The 21,855-nt window shown below is 47.7% G+C and overlaps 1 protein-coding gene and 1 pseudogene across 1 annotated transcript in view; one reads left to right on the plus strand and one right to left on the minus strand.

Annotated features, from left to right (window-relative positions):
• The window catches only part of ADAMTS15 (ADAM metallopeptidase with thrombospondin type 1 motif 15), a 38,498-nt gene that overhangs the window by 8,422 nt on the left and 8,221 nt on the right, over positions 1–21,855 (plus strand). The window contains exons 2-5 of the mRNA XM_066639351.1: positions 11,068–11,200; positions 18,884–19,051; positions 20,417–20,700; positions 20,971–21,148. Of these exons, the coding sequence (XP_066495448.1) occupies positions 11,068–11,200; positions 18,884–19,051; positions 20,417–20,700; positions 20,971–21,148 (763 nt within the window). The remainder of the gene's footprint in view (positions 1–11,067; positions 11,201–18,883; positions 19,052–20,416; positions 20,701–20,970; positions 21,149–21,855) is intronic.
• Positions 4,912–5,030, minus strand: LOC136662766 (5S ribosomal RNA; annotated as a pseudogene).

The raw sequence follows: 21,855 nt of genomic DNA on the forward strand, positions 1-21,855 counted from the left end.
CAACAATGAAAAGAGACGGTGGCTTCTACCATTGCATCAGGATGTTCCATCTCTGGGAAAATTTTGCAGTGATGGTGCTGCCTTTGGATCTAATCAGACTTCTGTGAGAAGTCTTGGAAACTTCTCACTGAAAAAAAAGAAATAAGATGATTTAGGGTTGGGAGGTCCTCTCTCTCCATTTCTGTCTCTCCATCCTCCATGCCTCAAAAGCCCTGGTGTTTTCCATGATCTTTTCCCCAACCCCTACCTTACGATTTCTGCTCCACCTGCTGGAAGCATCCCTCCTCCCTTCTAAAAGCCTTTTCCTTTAACCTGTCAGCATCTGTTTCCACACAGCTAGCTAACCCTTCAGCAGGGCCGTGGGGAGCCTTCCTGGGACTGAGGGCAAGCTTGGGCACAGAGCTGCAAGTTGGCAAGGACCCTGTGATTTCAAAGGGGAGCAGGGCAGCCACTTGCACCCAGGCTGGAGAGGGTTAAAGGAGGAGCCTGATCAGAGGTGCTTGTGGATCTCTCGGCCTGCAGTCAGCAGCGAGCGAGGTTCACCACAGAAAGTGGGTCAGTATGTCAGTGCAGGTGTTGGGCAGGGTGCCAGGGTCTTCCTTCAGTGAGCAAGGAAGTGGGAGCGAACCAAAAAATGAGTAAGGCGAAATGCATGGCCAGTTTGAGCACAACAACATTTTTCCTCTCTCCAGGCCCAGCTGAACATGAGGTTAGCCCAGGCATGCTTGTGTAAGGAATACGAAGGGAGGATTTTAACTCTTCTCCCTTCTGAGGTCTCAGTTCAGACTGTGCCCTCCTCCACGCAAGCTATTTACTCAAGAAAGCAAGCTTTCACTAACGTTAGTAAGGACTTTTCTTCCTCGTGTAAATGGCACATGTGTAGATGAGTGCAATCTGGATTTGGACCCAAGTGAAAAGCAGGGCTGAAGTTGCCCGACTGCATCTCACAACCTTGGCCTGTACTGTGCCTGCCCAAGTGAAAGTAAGTGTGCTGGGACAAATGACATGGCTGGTGGAATGTGTAGTTTGGCTTTCAGGTTAACCAAAGTGGTACTTGTGGAACGCACTGTTATGTGCTTGTGCCCCACTGCTCCAAGTGGTGAGAAGTTCCAGGGGCACACTGTGTTACCTCGGTTTGGACTTCCTTTAGAGTAGAAATCATTGGGAGGGGGCTTATGGTTGTTGGCAACTTTCAGTCTCGAAAGACTATGGTATCGCGCTCTGGATGGTGGTTTTGGCACAGCGTCTAGTGTGGCTAAAAAGGTCGATTTGGGAGTGACAATCCCTTCCACACCGGGAGCAAGTGCAGTCTGTCCCTGGTCTGTCTCCCTGGCTATGGGCCTTCCTGCTTTGCCTCTTTGCCTCAGACTGTTGGCCAAGTGTCTCTTCAAACTGGGAGAGGCCATGCTGCACAGCCTGCCTCCAAGCGGGCCGCTCAGAGGCCAGGGTTTCCCACCTATTGAGGTCCACTCCTAAGGCCTTCAGATCCCTCTTGCAGATGTCCTTGTATCGCAGCTGTGGTCTACCTGTAGGGCGCTTTCCTTGCACGAGTTCTCCATAGAGGAGATCCTTTGGAATCTGGCCATCATCCATTCTCACGACATGACCGAGCCAACACAGGCGTCTCTGTTTCAGCGGTGCATACATGCTAGGGATTCCAGCTCGTTCCAGGACTGTGTTGTTTGGAATTTTGTCCTGCCAGGTGATGCCGAGGATGCGTCGGAGGCAGCGCATGTGGAATGGTGACTTCATAATATTTGCTTTATTTACAGATGCCAATCAATTCTTGTTATCTGCTAGGGTTAGGTTCATGGAAAACCCAGTCGATACTGAATCAGTGGATATGGAATAATTGATCCTATGGGATCAGTGGGTTTAGGGGGAGGGGTAGCCAACCTGGTCAGGATGGCAGCTGCAGGGATGGCCACAGATTCAAAATAGCCACCGAGTATAGCTGCGGACGGTGCAACAGTTGTGTTCCTGTGGATAAGTGGATACTGAAGATTGACTGTATACAGGTCTGAACACTTGGTTGGAATTACATAGCACTCTCCTGCAAGAGAGTGTGTGCCCTAAGCACGCCTGCAGCTGCTAGTAGCCAATTCCATGCCTTATCTTCCATTGCAACTTCTTTCAAATCAAATCCCATCTCCATGTCCGTCTTCTCCAGAATCTACAGCCCTTGCTGTCTCGCACAAAGGGCGGTGAGTCACCCGACACCGATCTGCAGATCTGTTTAGTAAAAACATTGTAAGGGTGCAAGGCAGTAGGAAAAGGAGCTGGTGTGTCTGTGGTGTATATGGATGGGGAACATGACTGGAGATTTTGGTGACAGAGAGTGACCTTGCAAGACCACATGATGCCCTTGAACCTGGAGCTCTCTTGCAGATGCTCCTTTCACATTAAAGAATGAAAGCTTGAAACCACCAAAATGCTGAATATAGGTCCTTGGGTTTCTGTGTGACACCCTTGTCACAATCTTGTGATGCATTTAAATATATATATGGTCCTTGGCCCTTCCTTTAAGGTAGATGTTCTATGTCCTGAGGGCCTCATTGGAGGCTTCTATTCAGGGAGTCCTTGAGACCTATTAACTATCCTCCTGGCTTATTTGCTGAACAAAAGCCTGGGCCCCACCTGTCCCCTGAATTCCAGCTGCCTGGGTTCTTAATGTGAAGCTAGGCTATAACAAAAGAACAGTAGACCTAATATTGAAATTATAATTTCTAAAGCCATTTCTTGATCCTACCACAATGTGTTCCAAACCCAGATAAGTTTCTGGAACCAAAAAGACAGTCATGGTTTGCTTCCTCCAATAAGCAGGTTGGACAAAGACCAAAAGAAGCCTGTATTGTTCTCACAGTGGGGATCGTGGTCTTCAAGCTAGTCTAAAGCCAACTGTGACATGCACTTCTTCCACGAGAAAGATAAATGGAAGGATACATACAGAAACTGGGGAGGGGAGGAAACCACACACATTTTTCAGGAAAGATCTTTGAGCGTAAGCACCACCTTGCCGGACCTGGCCAAGAGTCTGTCTAGTCCAGAGTTTTCATTTCCGACTGCAGCGGGGTAGATACGTCTGGGAAAGCCCACGAGCAGGACTTGACAGAGACAGCCAGCCCCTCTTCGGTTCACCGGATTCCTCTTGGCTTCTACTCATAGATCTTTCCTGAAATAACCCATCTGGCTTTGTCATTCCCAAACAACTTTTTTTCCATGTGTACAGCACACTGGTTCCAAAAAACATGAGTGTGCCACAAGAGGAGCTAGCCATGCCCTGGAGAACTAAGCATGCTGTATGCATGCTGTACACCCAACACAGCACTGAAGCTCCTCCATCCAAGAAAATCACTTATCTAAGGCAGCGTTACTCAACCAATGGTACTCATGCCATTGGTGGTTCTTGAGGTGATGTCTGGTGGTACTTTTGAGACCCCCCCCCCCAGATCTCTGCTGAAACTAGCAATGTAATGCGACAAGCAGCAGGAGGTGGATAAGCTTGGCAGGCAGAGCTCCAGCATGCGCTCTTCGCATGCTTGAAAAAGGCTTTCCATCGTCCCTGAGCCTTTTACCAGTGTTTGTCACACTGCATCTGGTCTCCCAATCTGGGACTAACTGGTGGTGACATCATCGCCAGTTACTACTGGTTGTCCTTCCAATAGGTGGACAAGGTGAAGTCATACAGCAGGGGACAAATGTTGAGAAACACTGTTCTAAGGGGAGGGCAGACGTTGAGTTAAGGCATTGTAAGGGTGCAAGGCTGTAGAAAAAGGAGCTAGTGTGTCAGTGGTGTATATGGATAGGGGAACATGACTGGAGATTTTGGTGACAGGGAGAGGGTGGCCAATCTTGTGATGCATTTAGTGGGTTATGTCAGAATGCCAGATGAAAGGGAGGGCACCAGGATGCAGGTCTCTTGCTGTCTTGTGTGCTCCCTGGGGCATTTGGTGGGCCGTTGTGAGATACAGGAAGCTGGACTAGATGGGCCTATGGCCTGATCCAGTGGGGCTGTTCTTATGTTCTTAACTACAATTCCCAGGAGGCCTTGCAGGTCTTCTTGTTATCTGGTGTGCTCCCTGGAGCATTTGGTGGGCCGCTGTGAGATACAGGAAGCTGGACTAGATGGGCCTATGGCCTGATCCAGTGGGGCTGTTCTTATGTTCTTAAATATTTATATGGTCCTCATCATGAACTAGGGCCAGAAACCTATGGAATCCTCATGTGAGCTACCCTGCGGCCTCACTTCTGCCTCCAAATTGCTGAACATAGATGGATGGTGACCAAAGAATTCAGCTGCTTTCTTGATCTTTTGAAAAAGCAGAAAAGGGCTAATGTGATGATGGATGAGCTCCACTTCCTCTCCTAACCCACCTGTCAAAGTGAAACAGAGAGAAAAAATTCTTTTGTGGCTGATGGAAAACAGTCCCTATCGGTTCAATGGGGGGGGGGAAGGGGAATCATGCTATTGAGGGGCTGCCAAGGGCCAGCGCTGAATGGGCACTGGCCAACCAGTAGCATCTTGCCATCGGCATGTATGGGTGTCTTTGCAGTTCATTTTGATGTCCTGTGATTGCAGCACCACACGTGTCAGACTGGGACCTCTTAATTAGCCCAAGAGCCCTTTTCCGCTTTTCAAAAGATCAAGAAAGCAGCTGAATTATTTGCTCATCCATCCATCCACCTCGGTGGTGGTTCTCTTATATTTGCTACAGAGAGAGGAACTGTCCCAGTTCATCTTAGCAAACTTTCCCTCCTAGTGACTGTTCACTGTCATGTCCCTTGAGTTTCTTTTTCCACTGTGATGGTCTTTGGTCCAGGGAACAACCTTCTTGTTCCTTCTGTTGTTCAAGTCACGTTGAGAACTTTTTTGATGGTTGGCAACCTTCAGTCTTGAAAGACTATGGTATAAGCCTACAGCACCCGGTATTCCCACGCGGTCTCCCATCCAAGTACTAACCAGGCCTGACCCTGCTTAGCTTCTGAGATCAGACGAGATCAGGCATGTGCAAGGTAACTTTTTTACTTGTTAAGAAAAGCACTATACACACTATTCTAACATCATTGCTAAGGGACTGAGCTGTGAATCTGGACATCCCTAGTGAGACTTGGCTCTGACATGAATCTTGAAAGAGCCTTAAGGAAGCTACTTCCTCTCAGCCTTGGTCATTTCATATGTAATATGGGAATAATAATTATTATTATATTTATATTTATTATTATTATTATTATTATTATCAGTATTTATATACCGCTTTTCAACTAAAAGTTCACAAAGCGGTTTGCAGCGGTTTAATTTACAGTGCAATCCTATGCATGTCTGCTCAGAAGTAAGTCGTATTGTGTTCAGTGGGGCTTACTCCCAGGGAAGTGTGTATAGAACTGCACCCTGGTCTTCCTTACAGGGTTGTTGTAAGGATCCCATCAAGATAATACACATGAAGTGCTTTGAACACTCACTAGTACAGTACGCTGTAGTACTAGTGTACTGTACAGCTAGTACACTTGCTATTTTCAACCAGTGTGCCAGGGCATATTGGTGTGCCACAAATGGTCTGCAGGTGGGCTGTGGAAGTTTGGAGTAGGGACATTTATTAGTAGGGCCATTGGGGGATGTAAGCCTCCCACCAGTAGCATGGTGTTCCTTGTCAACTGTCAAAGAATTGATGGCATGCCTTGAGAATTTTAACACCTTCTCAGTGTGCTATTAGATGACAAAGACTGAAAATCACTGAGCTAGTACGGTATAATATTAAGTATTAACAATAATAATAAGATATTAAATTCAGTAACCAGCATCTTCTGTTGAGGCAGTAGGTGATGGGAAATGCCCTGGAGAGAACTGGTCTAGGTAGTCTGGCTCAAAAGGAAGCAGATTCCTGCGTTCATGGAGTAGTCCAAATTGGATGGAACCCAGCACTGAGCTTCCCCTGCCAGTCTCAATGCTGAGAGGGGAACACATGGGAGAAGATTCTCCCAGGAGATTGTTGGGGAATGCACTGCTGTCTGTTGTGTAGAAACCAAGCTAGAGCCAGATAAGAGGAAGGTGTGCAGCTCAGTAGAGAATCACCTGGTTTACATGCAGAAGTTCTTGGGTTCAATCCTGAGCATTTCAGGTAGGGCAGAGAAAGCTTCCTGTCTGAAACCTTAGAGAGCCATTGCCAGTCTACAGGTGACAGTATTGCACTCAATGCAAGGTAGCCCAATGGCCCCCTTTTTCATAGGAAAATCCGCTTTGGGAGGGGGTAGCTGGGCATGGAGAAGTCTTCACCATGTACTCCCCCTTCCCTCCCACCTTCATCTGGCTTTTGCAGAGCTTTCCACAGTACAGCTGTCTTTTGGAACTGACCCACAGCCATTCCCCTGCTACTGGCCTAGATCCCCAAAGCAGGCCTGTCCATTCTGTGTATTCCAGGCTGCCTATCACCCAGCTGTCACCTTGAATTAAATATAATGTTTGCAAAGCTGATGTATCCTGACCAGGGACCCAAGAAAACCCATCACACTTATTTCATTTTCTCTGAATGCAGTTATAAATGGAGTCACTCCTTCCTGTATCCCCTGCCCCCCCACCTCTGATTTCCCCACTTTACCAGCTATCTTATAGGCTTCCTGTTCAGAACCAGTAGCTGCCGAACAGGGGATTTCCTTGGCTTGTTTTTCAGTGTACTATCTTTTTTTTTTTTTTTGAGAATGCCAAATTATCTGCTAGGTTCACCAGCATCCGCCACAGAGGAGCTACAGAGATATGATCTGCAGAAAGACAAGGGGAAGCTTTCTTCCTTCCGCTGACCAGGTTGTGGGAATATGGAGGGCTTTTCAGGTTGGCCATCCAGAGGCAGAAAGTGTAACAAGAAAGCTTTTGGTTTCAGAAGAAAGTTCCAAAGAGGTGTGTATGTCAGATGGTTCTGGAAAATAGGAAGAATGCTGTGGCACCTTCAAGACAAACATTTATGGTGGCAGAAGCTTTCACAGCCTAGAAGTGGCCTAGTGTGCATCATTCATCTGATACATGAACTGTTCTTCTCAATTGGTACTTGCGTGCATGCACAAACACTGTAAAGAGTAGAACCAGAGGGTTATGAAAGGTGTACTGAGGTTTAGTGGTGTAGGTCATGGAAGGACTACAGCGCCCCAGGTACCATGCCTTGAGGGATATCCAGTTATCTTCTCCTACCTCCCCCCATGGGCACCTGCTCTGAATGCCCATGACCCAGAAGTAATTGATGATGTCATCGCATCACCTGGGGTAGATGGGGTAGATCGCATCATCTACCACCGGGTAGATGGGACTCGTCAGCCTGGGAAGGCAGCTCATCTGAGAGAAGGAAAACTCTGACCCCAAACCTCCACTGCCTTGTGGCTACATTCAGTTATGGAAAAGGCTTCAGGAGTCAACCTCGAGGCAAAATCCGGTGCCGGAGTCCCTGAGGCAGTTCATGGCTGAACACAGTCACATTCTGGCAACTCCTGTGACGCCGCTGGAACCAACCGTATTGGCCTCTGCCTTTCCATTGGACCATTTCAGCGACGTGGAGAGGGGGGATTTGCTGCGTGGGTAACAGCCTATCCTCCATACCTACTTTACCCAGGCTTCGCGCACTGGAGAGGACACTCTGTTCCAGAACCACCATTCAGAGCGTGACACCATAGTCTTCCGAGACTGAAGGATGCCAACAAGAACCTGGGGTAGGCACTTTGGGGGAGAGGATTTCCAAGTACAGGTGCCAGAGAGGCCAGCTATGCCAGTGCTGAGGCTATCTTCTCAGATGGTGGATTGGTGGTTCCATCGCCGCTTCCATCGCTCTTTCTCCTCCCATGGAGCTCTGTTCAATGATGTTTGTCTCCATTGTAATTTCAGCTGTTGGACATTTGTTCAAGAGCATCAGGTCAGTTATGGAAGCGACAGGCATAGCCTGGAGATCTTTGCACAGGGAGCCTGTTCCCTTTGCTGCTCACGTTTTATTATTGATTGTGAGCTGGTATCCCAACTGCTGCTGCTCTTATCCTTTACTGCAATATTTATGACCATCTCAGCCAAATTCCGACTCCTCGTACCACAAGCATCCTGGATTCCTTGGGCTGTCAGCAAGATCTCAGAAGATGATAGGGGTGAAAAATGAGATTCAGGCCTTCCCCCCCCCCCCCCGAAGATGAAAGATGTCCATGTGTGTGAATTCCAGGGAGCCATTTGTCTCCCGCCCGCCCCCCACAATCTTGCTCTTCAAAGGAGTTGTCACCCCTCCCCAAAAGGAGGCTGTATCTGCCTCTTGGGGTTGGGGGGGGTGGTGGAGAAACACATATGTAGACCCAGGTGGAATCTGATGACTCAGGAAGGGAGCGCCGGAGGGGGTTACACCATCCCTCCAATACTTTCCTTATAGCTTTGTCCTGTGAACTGTCAGTGTGTTCTTTGCTGGGGCACAGCCATGCATAAGAACAGAAGAACAGCCCCACTGGAGCAGGCCATAGGCACATCTAGTCCAGCTTCCTGTACCTCACAGCGGCCCACCAAATGCCCCAGGGAGTACACCAGATAACAAGAGACCTCATTCTGGTGCCTTCTGACATAACCCATTTCTAAAATCAGGAGGTTGCGCATACACATCATGGCTTGTACCCCGTAATGGATTTTTCCTCCAGAAACTTGTCCAATCCCCTTTTAAAGGCGTCTAGGCTAGACGCCAGCACCACACCCTGTGGCAAGGAGTTCCACAGACCGACCACACGCTGAGTAAAGAAACATTTTCTTTTGACTGCAGTCAACAGTCAGTACATTCAGGGCTGATAAAAGGATGCTGCTTGCCACTCAGGCATAATTATCACAAGGTATAGTAGCAGAGGAACTACATTAACTTCAGAAGCTTCCACCTGCTTATGTGAACCCTTTCCTTTAGTACAGGGGTCTCCAAACCCCGGCCCGGGGGCCAGATGCAACCTGTAGCGAGCCTCTATCTGGCCCACAGCCAGCCTCTGATTCCCTGAGAGCCTATAACCCAGTTGACCAAACACAATAGGAGTTTATGCTTATGGGGTTGGGGAATGGGAGTCCATTTAAGTGTGTGCTTTATTTCTTGGTGCTTGGAGAAATCTTAGACATTCGAGCCTGTTTTATTCATTCATCTAAATTCCATCTCTAATGTATTTATTTAAATTTTATATTTAATTTTTTTTCTGGCCCTTGACATTTTGCCAGATATTTGATGTGGCCCTTTGGCTGAAAAGTTTAGAGACCTCTGCTTTAGTAAAACAACACTTCCCTACCTTTACTTCCTTCGCCTTCTGAGTTTGTCTCCCTAATGTTGAATTGTAGATTGTAAGTATGTTTGGGATACAGTCCTGTCCTCGCCTTCTTCAATCAGAATGTTGCTAATTAAAAAGTCTCACAAGTTCTTACATGGGGTGAATTGGTGTTCCAAGTGGAGCAATGCCCCTTCAGGCCCTATCCTGGCTATAACTCTGTACTAGGGTTGCCACCTTCCAGGAGTTGCTCCAGAAATAAATTTTTGACATTCCATCCTGTTGGAAACATAGTCTCCAGAAATAGCTTCCATCAGAGTTAGCAATCCTACTCTGTTTGGAAAATTATCTTCATATACTCTTACTGCCTTCTCTCTTAAGTCTTTGACTTGAGAACCTACTCAATGGCAGAGATGGGAACAGAATCTAAGAGCTTCAGGGCTAAATCCTATCCAGTTTTTCAGTGCCGGTACAGCCATGCCAGTGGGGTCTGTGCTGCATCCTGTGGTGGCGGGGGGGGGGCAATCATGGAGGCCTGCTTCAATCATGGAGGCCTGTTCAACACAAGAGGGAACATGTGTTCCCTTTCCTCAAGGCTGCATTTCAGCTGCACTGGCACTCGAAAGTTGGATAGGCTTGGGCCCTCAAACATTTTCCTAGGTCTTCTTGGTTTCTTTGTGCCATAGCTGTACAAAATGGTACGTTTCCCATTTTACCACTACCTTTGCAGCCCTCCCTCCCCCCGGCAGTTTGGTAGAATCATATGATGTGAGGACATGTGTTCCCATTCAGGGAGGTTTCAGATCTGCCAGTTCTGAAGTTCTTCTTGCCACTTTGCGGCTCGAGGTTGTGGAATCAATTTGTAACCGGCTCGTAACGGTGCGGCCTGAACTCAGGGTTGCCTAGTGGCCTTTGCAAGCACCATCTGTGGGCTGTGATGTCACTCCTGGCTCCCGACCATACCTGGAAGGCTTACTGCTTAAAATAAGGCTGTGGCAGAAATCCCTCAGGGGGGCTCCTGATGTCAGAAGCCAATGATGCTGTCCTTCCCAGTTGTGGTGTAAAGCTTTTAAGCCTGTGCAAAGAGAAGACAATCAGAACTCTCGCTGCAAGGCTTCCAGCTGGGGAGATGAAGCCTTTTCTCTCATGTGCCGTCTGCTGATCTATAAAGCATCACATGCACTATCCCATTGAGGACTTTCCAGGTTTCTCTCCGCCGAAAGAAAGGCTGGAAGTCCTATCATCAGCACTGTCTCCGTAGCCTGAGAATCATCTGAAATGGGGGGCGTCTCAGCCCTTGACAGCAAAGCAATCTTGCTTCTGTTCTCGACACTGCATTTTCTATCCCCTGCCCAGTACTCTAAACGCTTTCCCAGCCCATTGCCTGTCTTCCCCCATACCACATCCTGTATAGTCTTTCCTCCCTTGCTTGTATCCTACAAAAGGTTTGTTTTCTGTGCCAATCTTGCTGAAGGCAGAGCAGATCCTCGTTTCTGAGTTTTTTCATAGGTGCTGTTAACTCCAAAGTTAGAGGTTTGCCATGCCATCTTGAGGCCACTTCCCACACTCCATTATCAAATGAATTTGCTTCTGTGACTCTTAGCTGAAGCCTGAATATAGTTTCATTGCGGGTGGGGTGGGATAGACCAATGCAATGGGGGGGGGGGAAACCTGGGCAGATAGTTTTGCTGTTGAAAAACTGGTTACTCTACACAACTGAATAAACTCAATTCTGTCTCAGCCTTTCACAACCCTCTTGCTTACAGAGTTCATGTTCAGTGTCCTGTTTGCCCTTAAGACTAAACAGCACCGTTTTGTTCCCTGCAGGATTTGTGTGGTGCGACCACCTGTGACACTCTGGGCATGGCGGATGTTGGCACCATGTGTGACCCCAAGCGCAGCTGCTCGGTTATCGAGGATGACGGCCTCCCCTCTGCTTTCACGACAGCTCACGAACTGGGTAAGGAACAGAGTTCAGAAAGGTGCTTTCAACCAAATTGGACTCTTGGTCTGTCCAGCTCAGTATTATCTTCCTGATCAGCCGCAGCTCTCTGGGGTTTCATTTAGAGTTATTTCCTAGTCTCACCTAGAGGTGCTGGGGATTGAACCTGGGACCTTCTGCGTGCAAGACTGACTCTCTGACACTGGGCAATGATGCCGAAAGCTTTGATTCAGAGAGCGTTTTGAACCAGAACTGCACTGAGAGATAGAGAGGCCATTATAGGAAATGCTTCCCTCTGTTGATTTCTGTCTCTTCCTCCACAGTTCTGGAGCACCCAGTGTGGCTAGGTATTAATTGCAAAACGCAAAAGAGAGATGCATAACATTAGCATGTAGACCAGGAGTGCCAAACTCATTTCATACAGAGGACCGAATAGCATTCATGATGCCTGGTGATGGCCGAAAGTGATGTCATTAAGCAGCAAGTGATGTCATTAAACAGTTCATAACCAAAAATAAGCACTTTTTCTCACTTGGGAACTCATTAGCTGCAAGTGACAGAAGAGGAAATATACGTATCTTGGTCATATTCAAGATATGGGAGAGCTCGATTTTCAAGTGGGCTGTGCTTTCAGCAATAACACCTCAGCATTGCTCAGCAGCTGAGAGCCTGAGGGCCAGATAAAAAGCTTCCACGGGCCGCATCTGGCCCCCGGGTCTTATGTTTGACACCCCTGATGTAGACTATCTAGTTGTATGCTGTACAACTTGAAAATGATCTTTTTCTTTGTATTATGAATAGAACTGTAGACATGATTTTTGCCCCACCTTGATTAAAATATGGTATGGATGGTAGAGATAAGTTTTTATGACTTGAGGAATCCCAGTTGGCCATTCAGGCTGCAAGTAGACCAGCCTTGACTGAAGGCACAGAGCTTCTGTTCATCATATATACAAGCATTAACTAAAGCTGGTTGTCCTACTCTTTTGGTTGTCAGTGCTTACTCAGCCTAGTAAAAGAAACTGGAAGTATTCTAAAAACAGGGACCAACCAGTGATGGACAAATTCTTTTCCTCTTTTTCCTGTGGAGCGGACTCACAATCAGGTCGTTTGGACACAGCTTAGCTGAGTTTCAATTCTGAAAATCTGTATGAGTGAGAGAGAACATTTGCCACCCCTTCATACGTGAATGTACGAGACCAGTTCACTGAGAGGTCACTCCCCAAGATCTTGGGTAAAGACTTGAGGTCCTTTCAGTTGGAGATGCTTGGGAGTTTCATGTGCAAAGTATGTGCTGTGACACTGAGCTGTAGCCACCGGCCACGCGAGTCTCCTCCTTTTGACTTGCCTGAGTGCACATCCCTTGCCTGAGCCAGGATGGGGGAGAGTGAGATTGTATCCCGTTCTGTATCAATAGCTGTTCACATGAATGTGTTAATTAATACTGGCACAGGATATCATACTGAGTTCTAGGAGCCAGGCTATACCACATGAGAAAACAAAATATCTCTGCCTCTGCCTACTGAGAATCCCAGCAGCTCCCCCACCTCTCAGTGAAATTTGCAGGAGTCCTGCAACCAAATACACAGGGGACAAAGAACTGGTTACAACCTTTTTCTGTCTGTTTCTCTGATTAGACCCACCTCTGTTGAGCCACACATGTTGTGCCAAGGTGAAGTGTCAGGCCTTTGGCATCCCAGACCCTGAATTGTTGTAAGCCACTGGACAGCCAATCAGAGTGGGTCATAAGACTGTCTTGTGACTATGAGGTCGCCCATTCTGATTGGCTGGGCCCGTTATATATGGGGGCAGGAACAGACACCAGGTGTGGGTTGCTGTGGTGGTGTTTCTGCGTGTTGTGCTGCTGGTTTGTTCTGTGACTTGGACTGTGCCTCTCTGTATCCCTGAATTCTGGACCGTTTGACTGACTACTCTTCTGCCTGCTCCTTGACCAATACCTGCTTCTGCAACAAACAAGCCTGTGTCTGCTTCTTTGGCTCTGTTTGGGGTCGCCTGCTTCGTGTTCTGTCTCCCTCCCATGCCACTCTGCTATCGGGAAAGCAAGGGCTATCTTCCCCTGCTGCCCTGACATGAAGCTTATATCTAGGACTGGATACAGGGATAGGTGATCCAAGTGGCTGACTTAAAGCACCAGGCTTGGTGGACACTAGCATTACAATTATGCGTTAAAAAAAAGGCTTAAGGAAACAAATGTGGTCTTCGCTTATGTATAGCATGATATGGTGCAGGTTTACAGATCTGCAGGGGCAAATTTGTCTTGTATGGTATGGATAAATCATGCATCCAGATGATACATCAAAGTTGGGAAAGGGGCTACAAATGCAATAAAAAAATAAGCAGGACAAACTGAGTGAGGTGCTCTTTGTCTAGGGCAGCCATTTGATATAGATCTATCCATTTGGATCTGCTCTCTGCAGACTGGATGACATGGGTTTATGTTTGCACGTGTCTGTAGGGGGAAGGGTCTTATTGCTAGTTGGCCCTCCACTAGCAATGACCTCCTACAGGGATCTGGAGAAGAGGCCCTTGCCTAGTGAGCTACCATCGCCCCCAAGTCCTTGTCAACCACCGAAAGATGTGCAGCATTAACTCCTATAACGCATACATCAGGTCTGGTTCCTGCAGATCAGTCCCTGGCCCCCAAACTCTCTGGCTTTAAGGTTCTCCAGTTATTTGATCCAGTTCTGTACTTAGCCCTTCCACAGGCACCACTGTGTAGTTGTGGGAATGCTGGTCAGAGGGGATGAACTGGAGGCACACACTGTTGCTTGGTGTAGACTTTTAACCTATCAGTCTTGCAGCATCCAGTCACCCACTGCCTGTGCTTTGTATCTGTCTGGCTTTGTGCTCCTCCAGCCATGCGCCAGCCCATTCTTGGCTTTCAGTCCCCATCCATCATCTTGTGGTTTAGGAAGTGGCCAAATAAACCAGAGCCACAGTAAAGAGGCAAAGACCATGTCTGCGGTTGTCCCCCAGGGAGCGGCTTTTGGGGACGGATAGATGAATGGGGAACTGGATCCATGAAAAAAGATGCAGTTTCTTGGTCCATAATTAGGACGGAGACAAGGTCGATGATGTTTAAAATAGTTCTGAATGCCTCACTCAGGAAGTTTAAACAATGGCAATGCTTCCAGAACAGCTTTTTGGGGAAACTCCACCTTGTGTGTGCTGTGTGTGTGTGTGCGTGTGCGTGTGTGTGTGTGTAAGAGAGAGAGAGAGAGACTCTGCAACTTTATTCCCCAGTGCTACAGGGAGGTTTGATTGGAAGTGTTGGAAAACAGCTGTTAGGAAGAGAAGAGGGTCCGAGTTACGGACTCAGCCGTTTTGGCTTTGCTGCTACTTCTGCTTCAGTTCCCAGGATTTTGAAATCCTAAAGCAACATGGCCAGGATGCATTAGACATACACCTAGATCCGGAAAAGCTCCGTGCCAGATTGTTAGCAGGATTTACAGCTAAATTGCTTGGCTCTAATCTGGATAACAGGAAGGAAGAGGTGGGGGGCTTGATCAGGGCTGAAACCAATTTTACATTCACCAGCTAAATTTGGAATCCGATGCGCCGGAAGTGCAGGGACCCCCCGGGGGGGGGGAAGGCTCAGATTGTCCAGTCAGAACAGGCTGAAACATGTGTGCCTGTTCATCACTTGGTGACAGTTGGCTGTGGCTTGCACGTGTGAAGGAGTCATCCTAGATTATACGCACAGACAAAATTTCTGTCCTGTTTTGACACAACCTCAGTGCTTTTTAATGGCAACAGTTTGAACATTCAGTTAGGGTTGTGAAGAGCTCTGTGTGTGTATGTGTATGAACCAAGACTGCAAAAACAATGGTTTCAGGATTTAAGAACATTAAGAAGAGCCCCACTTGTCCAGCTTCCTGTATCTCACAATGGCCCACCAAATGTTCAGGGAGCACAAAAAACACCAAGACACAATCTGCGTCCTGGTGCCCTCCCCTGCACCTGGCACCTGGCATTCTGAGGTAGCCTAAAATCAGGAGTTTGCACATACCTATCATGACTTGTAACCCTTGATGGACTTTTCCTCCAGAAATTTGTCCAATCCCCTCTTATAGGTATCTTGGTGAGATGCCATCACCACTTCCTGTGGCAAGGAGTTCCACAGACTAATTACCCACTGGGTAAAGAAATATTTTCTCTTGTCTGTCCTAACTCTCCCAACACTCAATTGGTGCTTGAACTGGTGCTTAGAATGGGTGCTTCTAAGCCAGGGTTCCTTATGTATTTGACAGCTAAAGTATGGTCTAGAAGAGAAAGGGTTACGTCTTGCCTGGATGGTAACTCTTCCCCAGAGTGGGTGAGTCTTGGGCATATGATGCTGCTTTATACTAAATTGAATGATTGCTCCAGGAATCTCTATAATACCTACACTAATTGATAGCTCTGGAGATCACGGATCATTCCTATTCTCGGCTTTGCGTGGAGGTATCACAGATTGCACCTGGGACCATCAGTATACATTATCACTGAGCCACAGACCCTTCCCACCTTGCTAGTTGCTTCAGCAGAGATGCAATCGTTGAAAAGATCTCTACAAGATTCCAAACAAATTTCCACTCTCAGGTTTCCATTAGTGCAGATAGATCTATAGGGCATCCTCAAATCTTCAATTATGCTTGAAGTTCCATCAGAACTCTGACTTGTTAAGAACATAAGAACAGCCCCACTGGATCAGGCCATAGGCCCATCTAGTCCAGCTTCCTGTATCTCACAGCGGCCCACCAAATGCCCCAGGGAGCACACCAGATAACAAGAGACCTCATCCTGGTGCCCTCCCTTGCATCTGACATTGCCCATTTCTAAAATCACATTGCACATACACATCATGGTTTGTAACCCGTAATGGATTTATTCTCCAGAAACTTGTCCATTCCCCTTTAAAAGGTATCTAGGCCAGATGCCATCACCACATCCTGCGGCAAGGAGTTCCACAGACCACCACACGCTGAGTAAAGAAATATTTTCTTTTGTCTGTCCTAACTCTCCCAACACTCAATTTGAGTGGATGTCCCCTGGTTCTGGTGTTATGTGAGAGTGTAAAGAGCATCTCTTTATCCCATTTATCCTTCTCATGCATAATTTTGTATGTCTCGATCATGTCCCCCCTCAGGTGTCTCTTTTCTAGGCTGAAGAGGCCCAAACACCGTAGCCTTTCCTCATAAGGAAGGTGCCCCAGCCCAGCAATCATCTTAGTTGCCCTCATTTGCACCTTTTCCATTTCCACTATGTCCTTTTTGAGATGTGCGACCAGAACTGGACGCAATACTCCAGGTGTGGCCTTACCACTGATTTGTACAACGGCATTACAATATTAGCTGTTTTGTTCTCAATACCTTTTCTAATGATCCCAAGCATAGAATTGGCCTTCTTCACTGCCGCCGCACATTGGGTCGACACTTTCATCAACCTGTCCACCACCACCCCAAGATCTCTCTCCTGATCTGTCACAGACAGCTCAGAACCCATCAGCCTATATTGAGATTGTTCTCTCAATCAGATTGTTTAGAGATTTATCTCCTTTTTCCTGTGGGTCTCCATCTGTTGTCATTTATCATACTATTTACTACCATTAAAAACCACTAAAAGGAGTTTTTAAAAAGTATTGCTGAAATTCAACAACCTCGCTTATTCAGATCTCTTCATGCTACAAGTCACTTCAGCAGAGACACAGTCGTGTGCCAGATGCAAATAATTTTGGGCCCCCTTCCCTTCTCCATTGGACCATAATTTCTACAAATTATGGTATTTGAAACTATGTAGGCTTACGCAGAATGTCAGTGCTAGTCTTCATACAATATATGCAAACATCTTCAGAGATCCCAGGAAATTTCTGGCTCCCTTTTTCTTTGGCTGCCGGGCCCCCTTTTGACTCTGGGGCTATGTACAGTGTACCTGGAAGACAACTTCCTAAGTACCTGCAGTACTGTTTAAAACTTACTATTAAAAACAGCTGGTATCCTGGTTCTAAAGTGCTAGCAAACTTTTGATTAAGTGAATATTTCAGTCGTAATTCCTAACTGGAGGTTATTCAGCCCCTCTTGAGCCATCTGCTATCTGTTCTTGCATGTCCAGAAAGAGCCCAGAAATTGGGAGGAAAGGGGTGGTGGGGCCTTGTTCCCAGAATGACTGGGGGGAGTCTGAATGAGGAATTAATTCCTCTCCTTTTCTCTCCCTCCCTGGGCTTCTCGGGTTTCCTTCTCATTTCTTTTGCAAGGACCGGTGTCTGCACACAGAGCAGATGGTGTGAATCTTGGCCAGCGAACTGTTGGCTTGCAGTCTCTGCCTGGCAGGAGTACACATGCATCTGTTGTAGCTTTTTTCTTTCTGCCTTTGGGGGCAATCTGATTAGAGCACGAGCAGCAAGGAATTCGCAAGAACTGGACAGGGATCCCAAGCAGCAGTGATCCTACTGCAAGCATTTTCAGAACTGGTGGCTCATAAGCGGAAGGGGTGTCTTTATGGAGCATGCAGTGAAGAATTATCCTTAGGCCTGAACAATGTATGACCCGTGAAGGTCAAAACTATCCACTAACTCTGTATGGTGGCCTGTTGGGCAATTGTCAACTCCCCTGTTTTGGCAGTCCCAGGGAGGGAGGAGCCATAAGTTAATACACTTGGATCCTTTTAATCCATGGGTACGGAACCCATGGGTTTGACTCAGTTCAGGTTCTGAATCTGTGCTGGAGGCCCCCATCTGACCTCCCAACCAGAAGTGCCTTTCAGTCACGTCCAGAGGTTGTATTGGACCCCACCTGCAGATTCCATTATCCACGGGGTGGGGTCTAGGAACAGATCCCCTGGGAATAACAAGGTCTCCAGGCAAGGCTTAGAAAGATCCTTGCCAGAAATCCTAGTGAGTTTCTTCCAGCCATTATAGGCAATACTCAGCAAGATGAACCAGTGTTCTGATTTGGTCTAAGGCAGCTGCTTACATTGATATGAAATGCTTTCTTTGTCAAGACATGGCTGGACCACCATAGACAGGTTGATGAGCGAAGCTTGGCTAGACATTGTGCTGACAACCAGAGCCCCATGATCTAGGTCAAAGTGACATGTGATGAGCATCTGGGAGGCAGCAGGGGGAGGAACATGCAGCTGTGGTGTGTATGGAACAGTTCTTAGAATACAATGGCATAGATGCAATTGCACACAAAATTTGATGCTTCAGTTCCCAAATTCTGTTTTAAAACAACAACAAATAAGCATTTAGGATTTTGGCATAGATGATGTGATTCTTCCCCACACTGGTGTCTCCCTTCCTGGGGGGGGGGGGAATGGTGGTAGTGCATGGGGCAACCTTCTTGTGGGGAAAATCTCAGTGGTTGCCCTTGGGCCATTTACTTGTTCTTTCTCCCCTGCCCCAAGACCTTCATCACCTGCTTTGTGTGCAGAGGGTCCTGGGTTATCTCCAGGTAAGAATGAAAACAGACCCCCGTGAAACTTTGGAGACCTGCTTCCCATACTGAACTGGATGGAACAATGCTTTAATTTGGTATAAGGCTATGTACCGTGCATCACCTTGAGCTTGTTGGAGCAAGAATGAGATTTACCTGCAGTGTTAATGATAACCTGAAAGAAAGCGGGAGGCAGTTTGAAAAGTGAATGGAGAATCGAGAGCTTTCTCTACGTGATTTTAATAATCTCAACTCTTTCCCCTTCTAGGGCACGTGTTCAACATGCCCCATGATAATGTGAAGGTCTGTGAGGAGGTCTTTGGTAGGCTGAGAACCAACCACATGATGTCACCCACTCTCATACAGATTGACCGCACCAACCCTTGGTCGGCTTGCAGTGCTGCCATCATTACCGACTTCTTGGACAGCGGACACGGTGAGCAGGGGATAGGGGTGTAGGTAGGTAAAAGGAGACTGGGATAAGGCAGTGAGACTTATTTGGGTGCAAGACTGAGCAGTATATCTCTCTGCTATTATACTGTGAGATACAATGCAGCGGTTCCCACACTTACTGGTTCACGACACCCTTTTTCGCAGCAGCCTCTTCTTCCCCGCTTGCCCAGGCACTGCCATCTTGGGCTGCCTGAGATGTTGCATGCTCCAAGGTGGTGGTGCCCATCCTCCTGCCTCTCCTGGGCACCGCCATCTTGGATTGTGCAAGGTCTCACAAGAATCACGCAAGATCTTGTGCGTTCCAAGATGGCGGTGCCTGGGGGAGCTGGAAGAAGAGGCCGCCGGGGACATTTCATGGTGCGCCTGTGAGTTCATTGAGGTGCCCTGAGGGGACCACTATATATATAACGCGTGAAGCTAAGAAGGCTCCCAGGAGAGTTGATGCTAAAGGGATTCGATAAGACACACAAAATTTCTCGAAGAGGTTCTGTCCCTACTTCTCGACGACATGCGAAAATGCACATGGTTGTCGTTCGTGCTGCTGAGGATATCAGCCATGGCCTCTCACCGGGACTGGATGCCTTGTTGTGTTCAAAGTTGGTGAAGAAACTCTCTGGAAGTAATTACAATTATAGTCATTATACCTCATTAGGTCAGACTGTAAACATGGTAGTGATTCATGTCAATATTGTTCTTTTCCTTCACAAACTTTGGCGACGGTAACCATACTTCTGGCAGCGTGTCTGTGTTCCCCCCTCCCATCTTTCAGATACATATATTCCACCATCTTCTCTGTTCCCACTGATTTGCAAATCATGACCAAGATGGTGCCTTGTGTAGTGGCTCTTAGGAGATTCCAAATTAATTATTATTATTATTATTTAACAGTATTTATATACTGCTTTTCAACTAAAAGTTCGCAAAGCGGTTTACAGAGAAAAATCAAATAACCAAGTGGCTCCCTGTCCCAAAAGGGCTCACAGTCTAAAAAGATGCAAATGAATACCAGCAGACAGCCACTAGAACAGACAGTGCTGGGGTGAGGTGGGCCAGTTACTCTCCCCCTGCTAAAAAAAGGAGCACCACTTGAAAAAGTGCCTCTTACCCAATTAGCAGGGGTTAAATTCAACACACACAGTTCTTTCCGTGTAACCCGACCACGTCAGCGTGAGGTTAGCTGGAATCAAGCATCCAAGAATTAGTCCAATCACTTAATGAGCTAGCTTTTTGTGACTGCTAGATCAACACCCAACACCTTCTCCCTCCCCAAAACAGGACTGCATTCTGCGAAATGCTTCTCCCAGGCTGACTTTCTCCCCGCCCTTCTCTCTCTCCTGCTGTCTCCCAGGCGACTGCCTCTTGGACCAACCCACCAAGCCTCTCCCTTTGCCTGACGACCTCCCCGGATCCAACTACAACCTCAACCAACAATGCGAGCTGGCCTTTGGCATCGGCTCCAAGCCCTGCCCGTACATGCAGTATTGCACCAAGCTGTGGTGCACGGGGAAGGCCCGTGGTCACATCATGTGTCAGACGCGCCACTTCCCTTGGGCTGATGGCACCAGCTGCGGAGAAGGGAGATTCTGCTTGAAGGGTGCCTGTGTCGAGAAGCATAACATCAGTAAGTACCGGGTGAGTACCTGATGGTTCTGAGGATGTAGCTCGAGGAAGGGAGAGCTTGTGTTTTCAGAGGTGTTTTCACCTGGTGTGCTAGACGTTGTACATTCTGCAAACTAGGCCGGTGCAGGAATACTTGCAGGGACAATAGTACTGCTTGAGCAAAACACAATGCAGAAGATTGGGTCATGTCATCCAAGGCTAACCCGCCCATACTGGTATGATGACATCTCTTTGGTGAGGCGTTGGTGGTAATTGTGGTGGGTTTCTCTTGTGCTGTGGCAGGTGGATGGCAGCTGGGGCAAGTGGGCACCCTACGGCCAGTGCTCTCGGACCTGTGGTGGAGGAGTCCAGCTGGCGAAGCGTGAATGCAACAACCCAGCTCCAGCTAATGAAGGGAAATACTGTGAAGGGGTCCGCGTTAAATACCGTTCCTGTGGCCTGGACCCTTGCTTCGATTCAGGTGACGCTTTGCAAAGGGGTGTCCTGGGGTGGGACTCCATGAGCGGTCTGGGGACAGGGCTGGTCCAGGATCCCCTGGGCCCATAGGCAGTGCACGAAATGCCAGTTGGGAAAGGGGGGAGAGCAGAGCAATCAGCAGTAATCAGAGAAATCAAAAGGATTCTTTTCCTATGGTAAATGCAATGTCGTAGCTACAAGGGGTGCAGAGTGCTAAGTTTTGCAAGGAGCCTCACTGCAGCATGCAAACGGCTTCCCCCTCCCCTTCGAATGCCTCGGTTTTGCTCCCACCTCCCGGAATGGCTCCAAAGGGGGGCTGCTTGCACACTATGGTGAGGCTCCCTGCAAAACTTAGCACATTGCCCACCTTCTAGCTATGCCACTGGATCAGTGCCACCACCATGCTAGCTGGCAATAAAGCAGGGGTGTCCAAAGTTTTTGGCAGGAGAGCCACATCGTCTCTCTGACACCGTGTCGGGGTGGGGGGGGGAAGAATTAATTTACATTTAAAATTTGAATTAATTTACATATGTTTACATAAATGAATATATTAAAGATGAACTTATATGAATTAATGAAGGTCTTGCAATAGCTCAAGGCCTATAAAACGCCTTGCACAAAGCAAGGCTGGCCTATCCTTTGCTGCTGCTACTGCATCCCACACGTGAAACGGTAAGCAGTGGAGGAAGCCCTCATCCCACAGCTCACGCG

The sequence above is a fragment of the Tiliqua scincoides genome, chromosome 11, assembly GCF_035046505.1.
Source record: "Tiliqua scincoides isolate rTilSci1 chromosome 11, rTilSci1.hap2, whole genome shotgun sequence".
NCBI classification, from domain to species: domain Eukaryota; kingdom Metazoa; phylum Chordata; class Lepidosauria; order Squamata; family Scincidae; genus Tiliqua; species Tiliqua scincoides.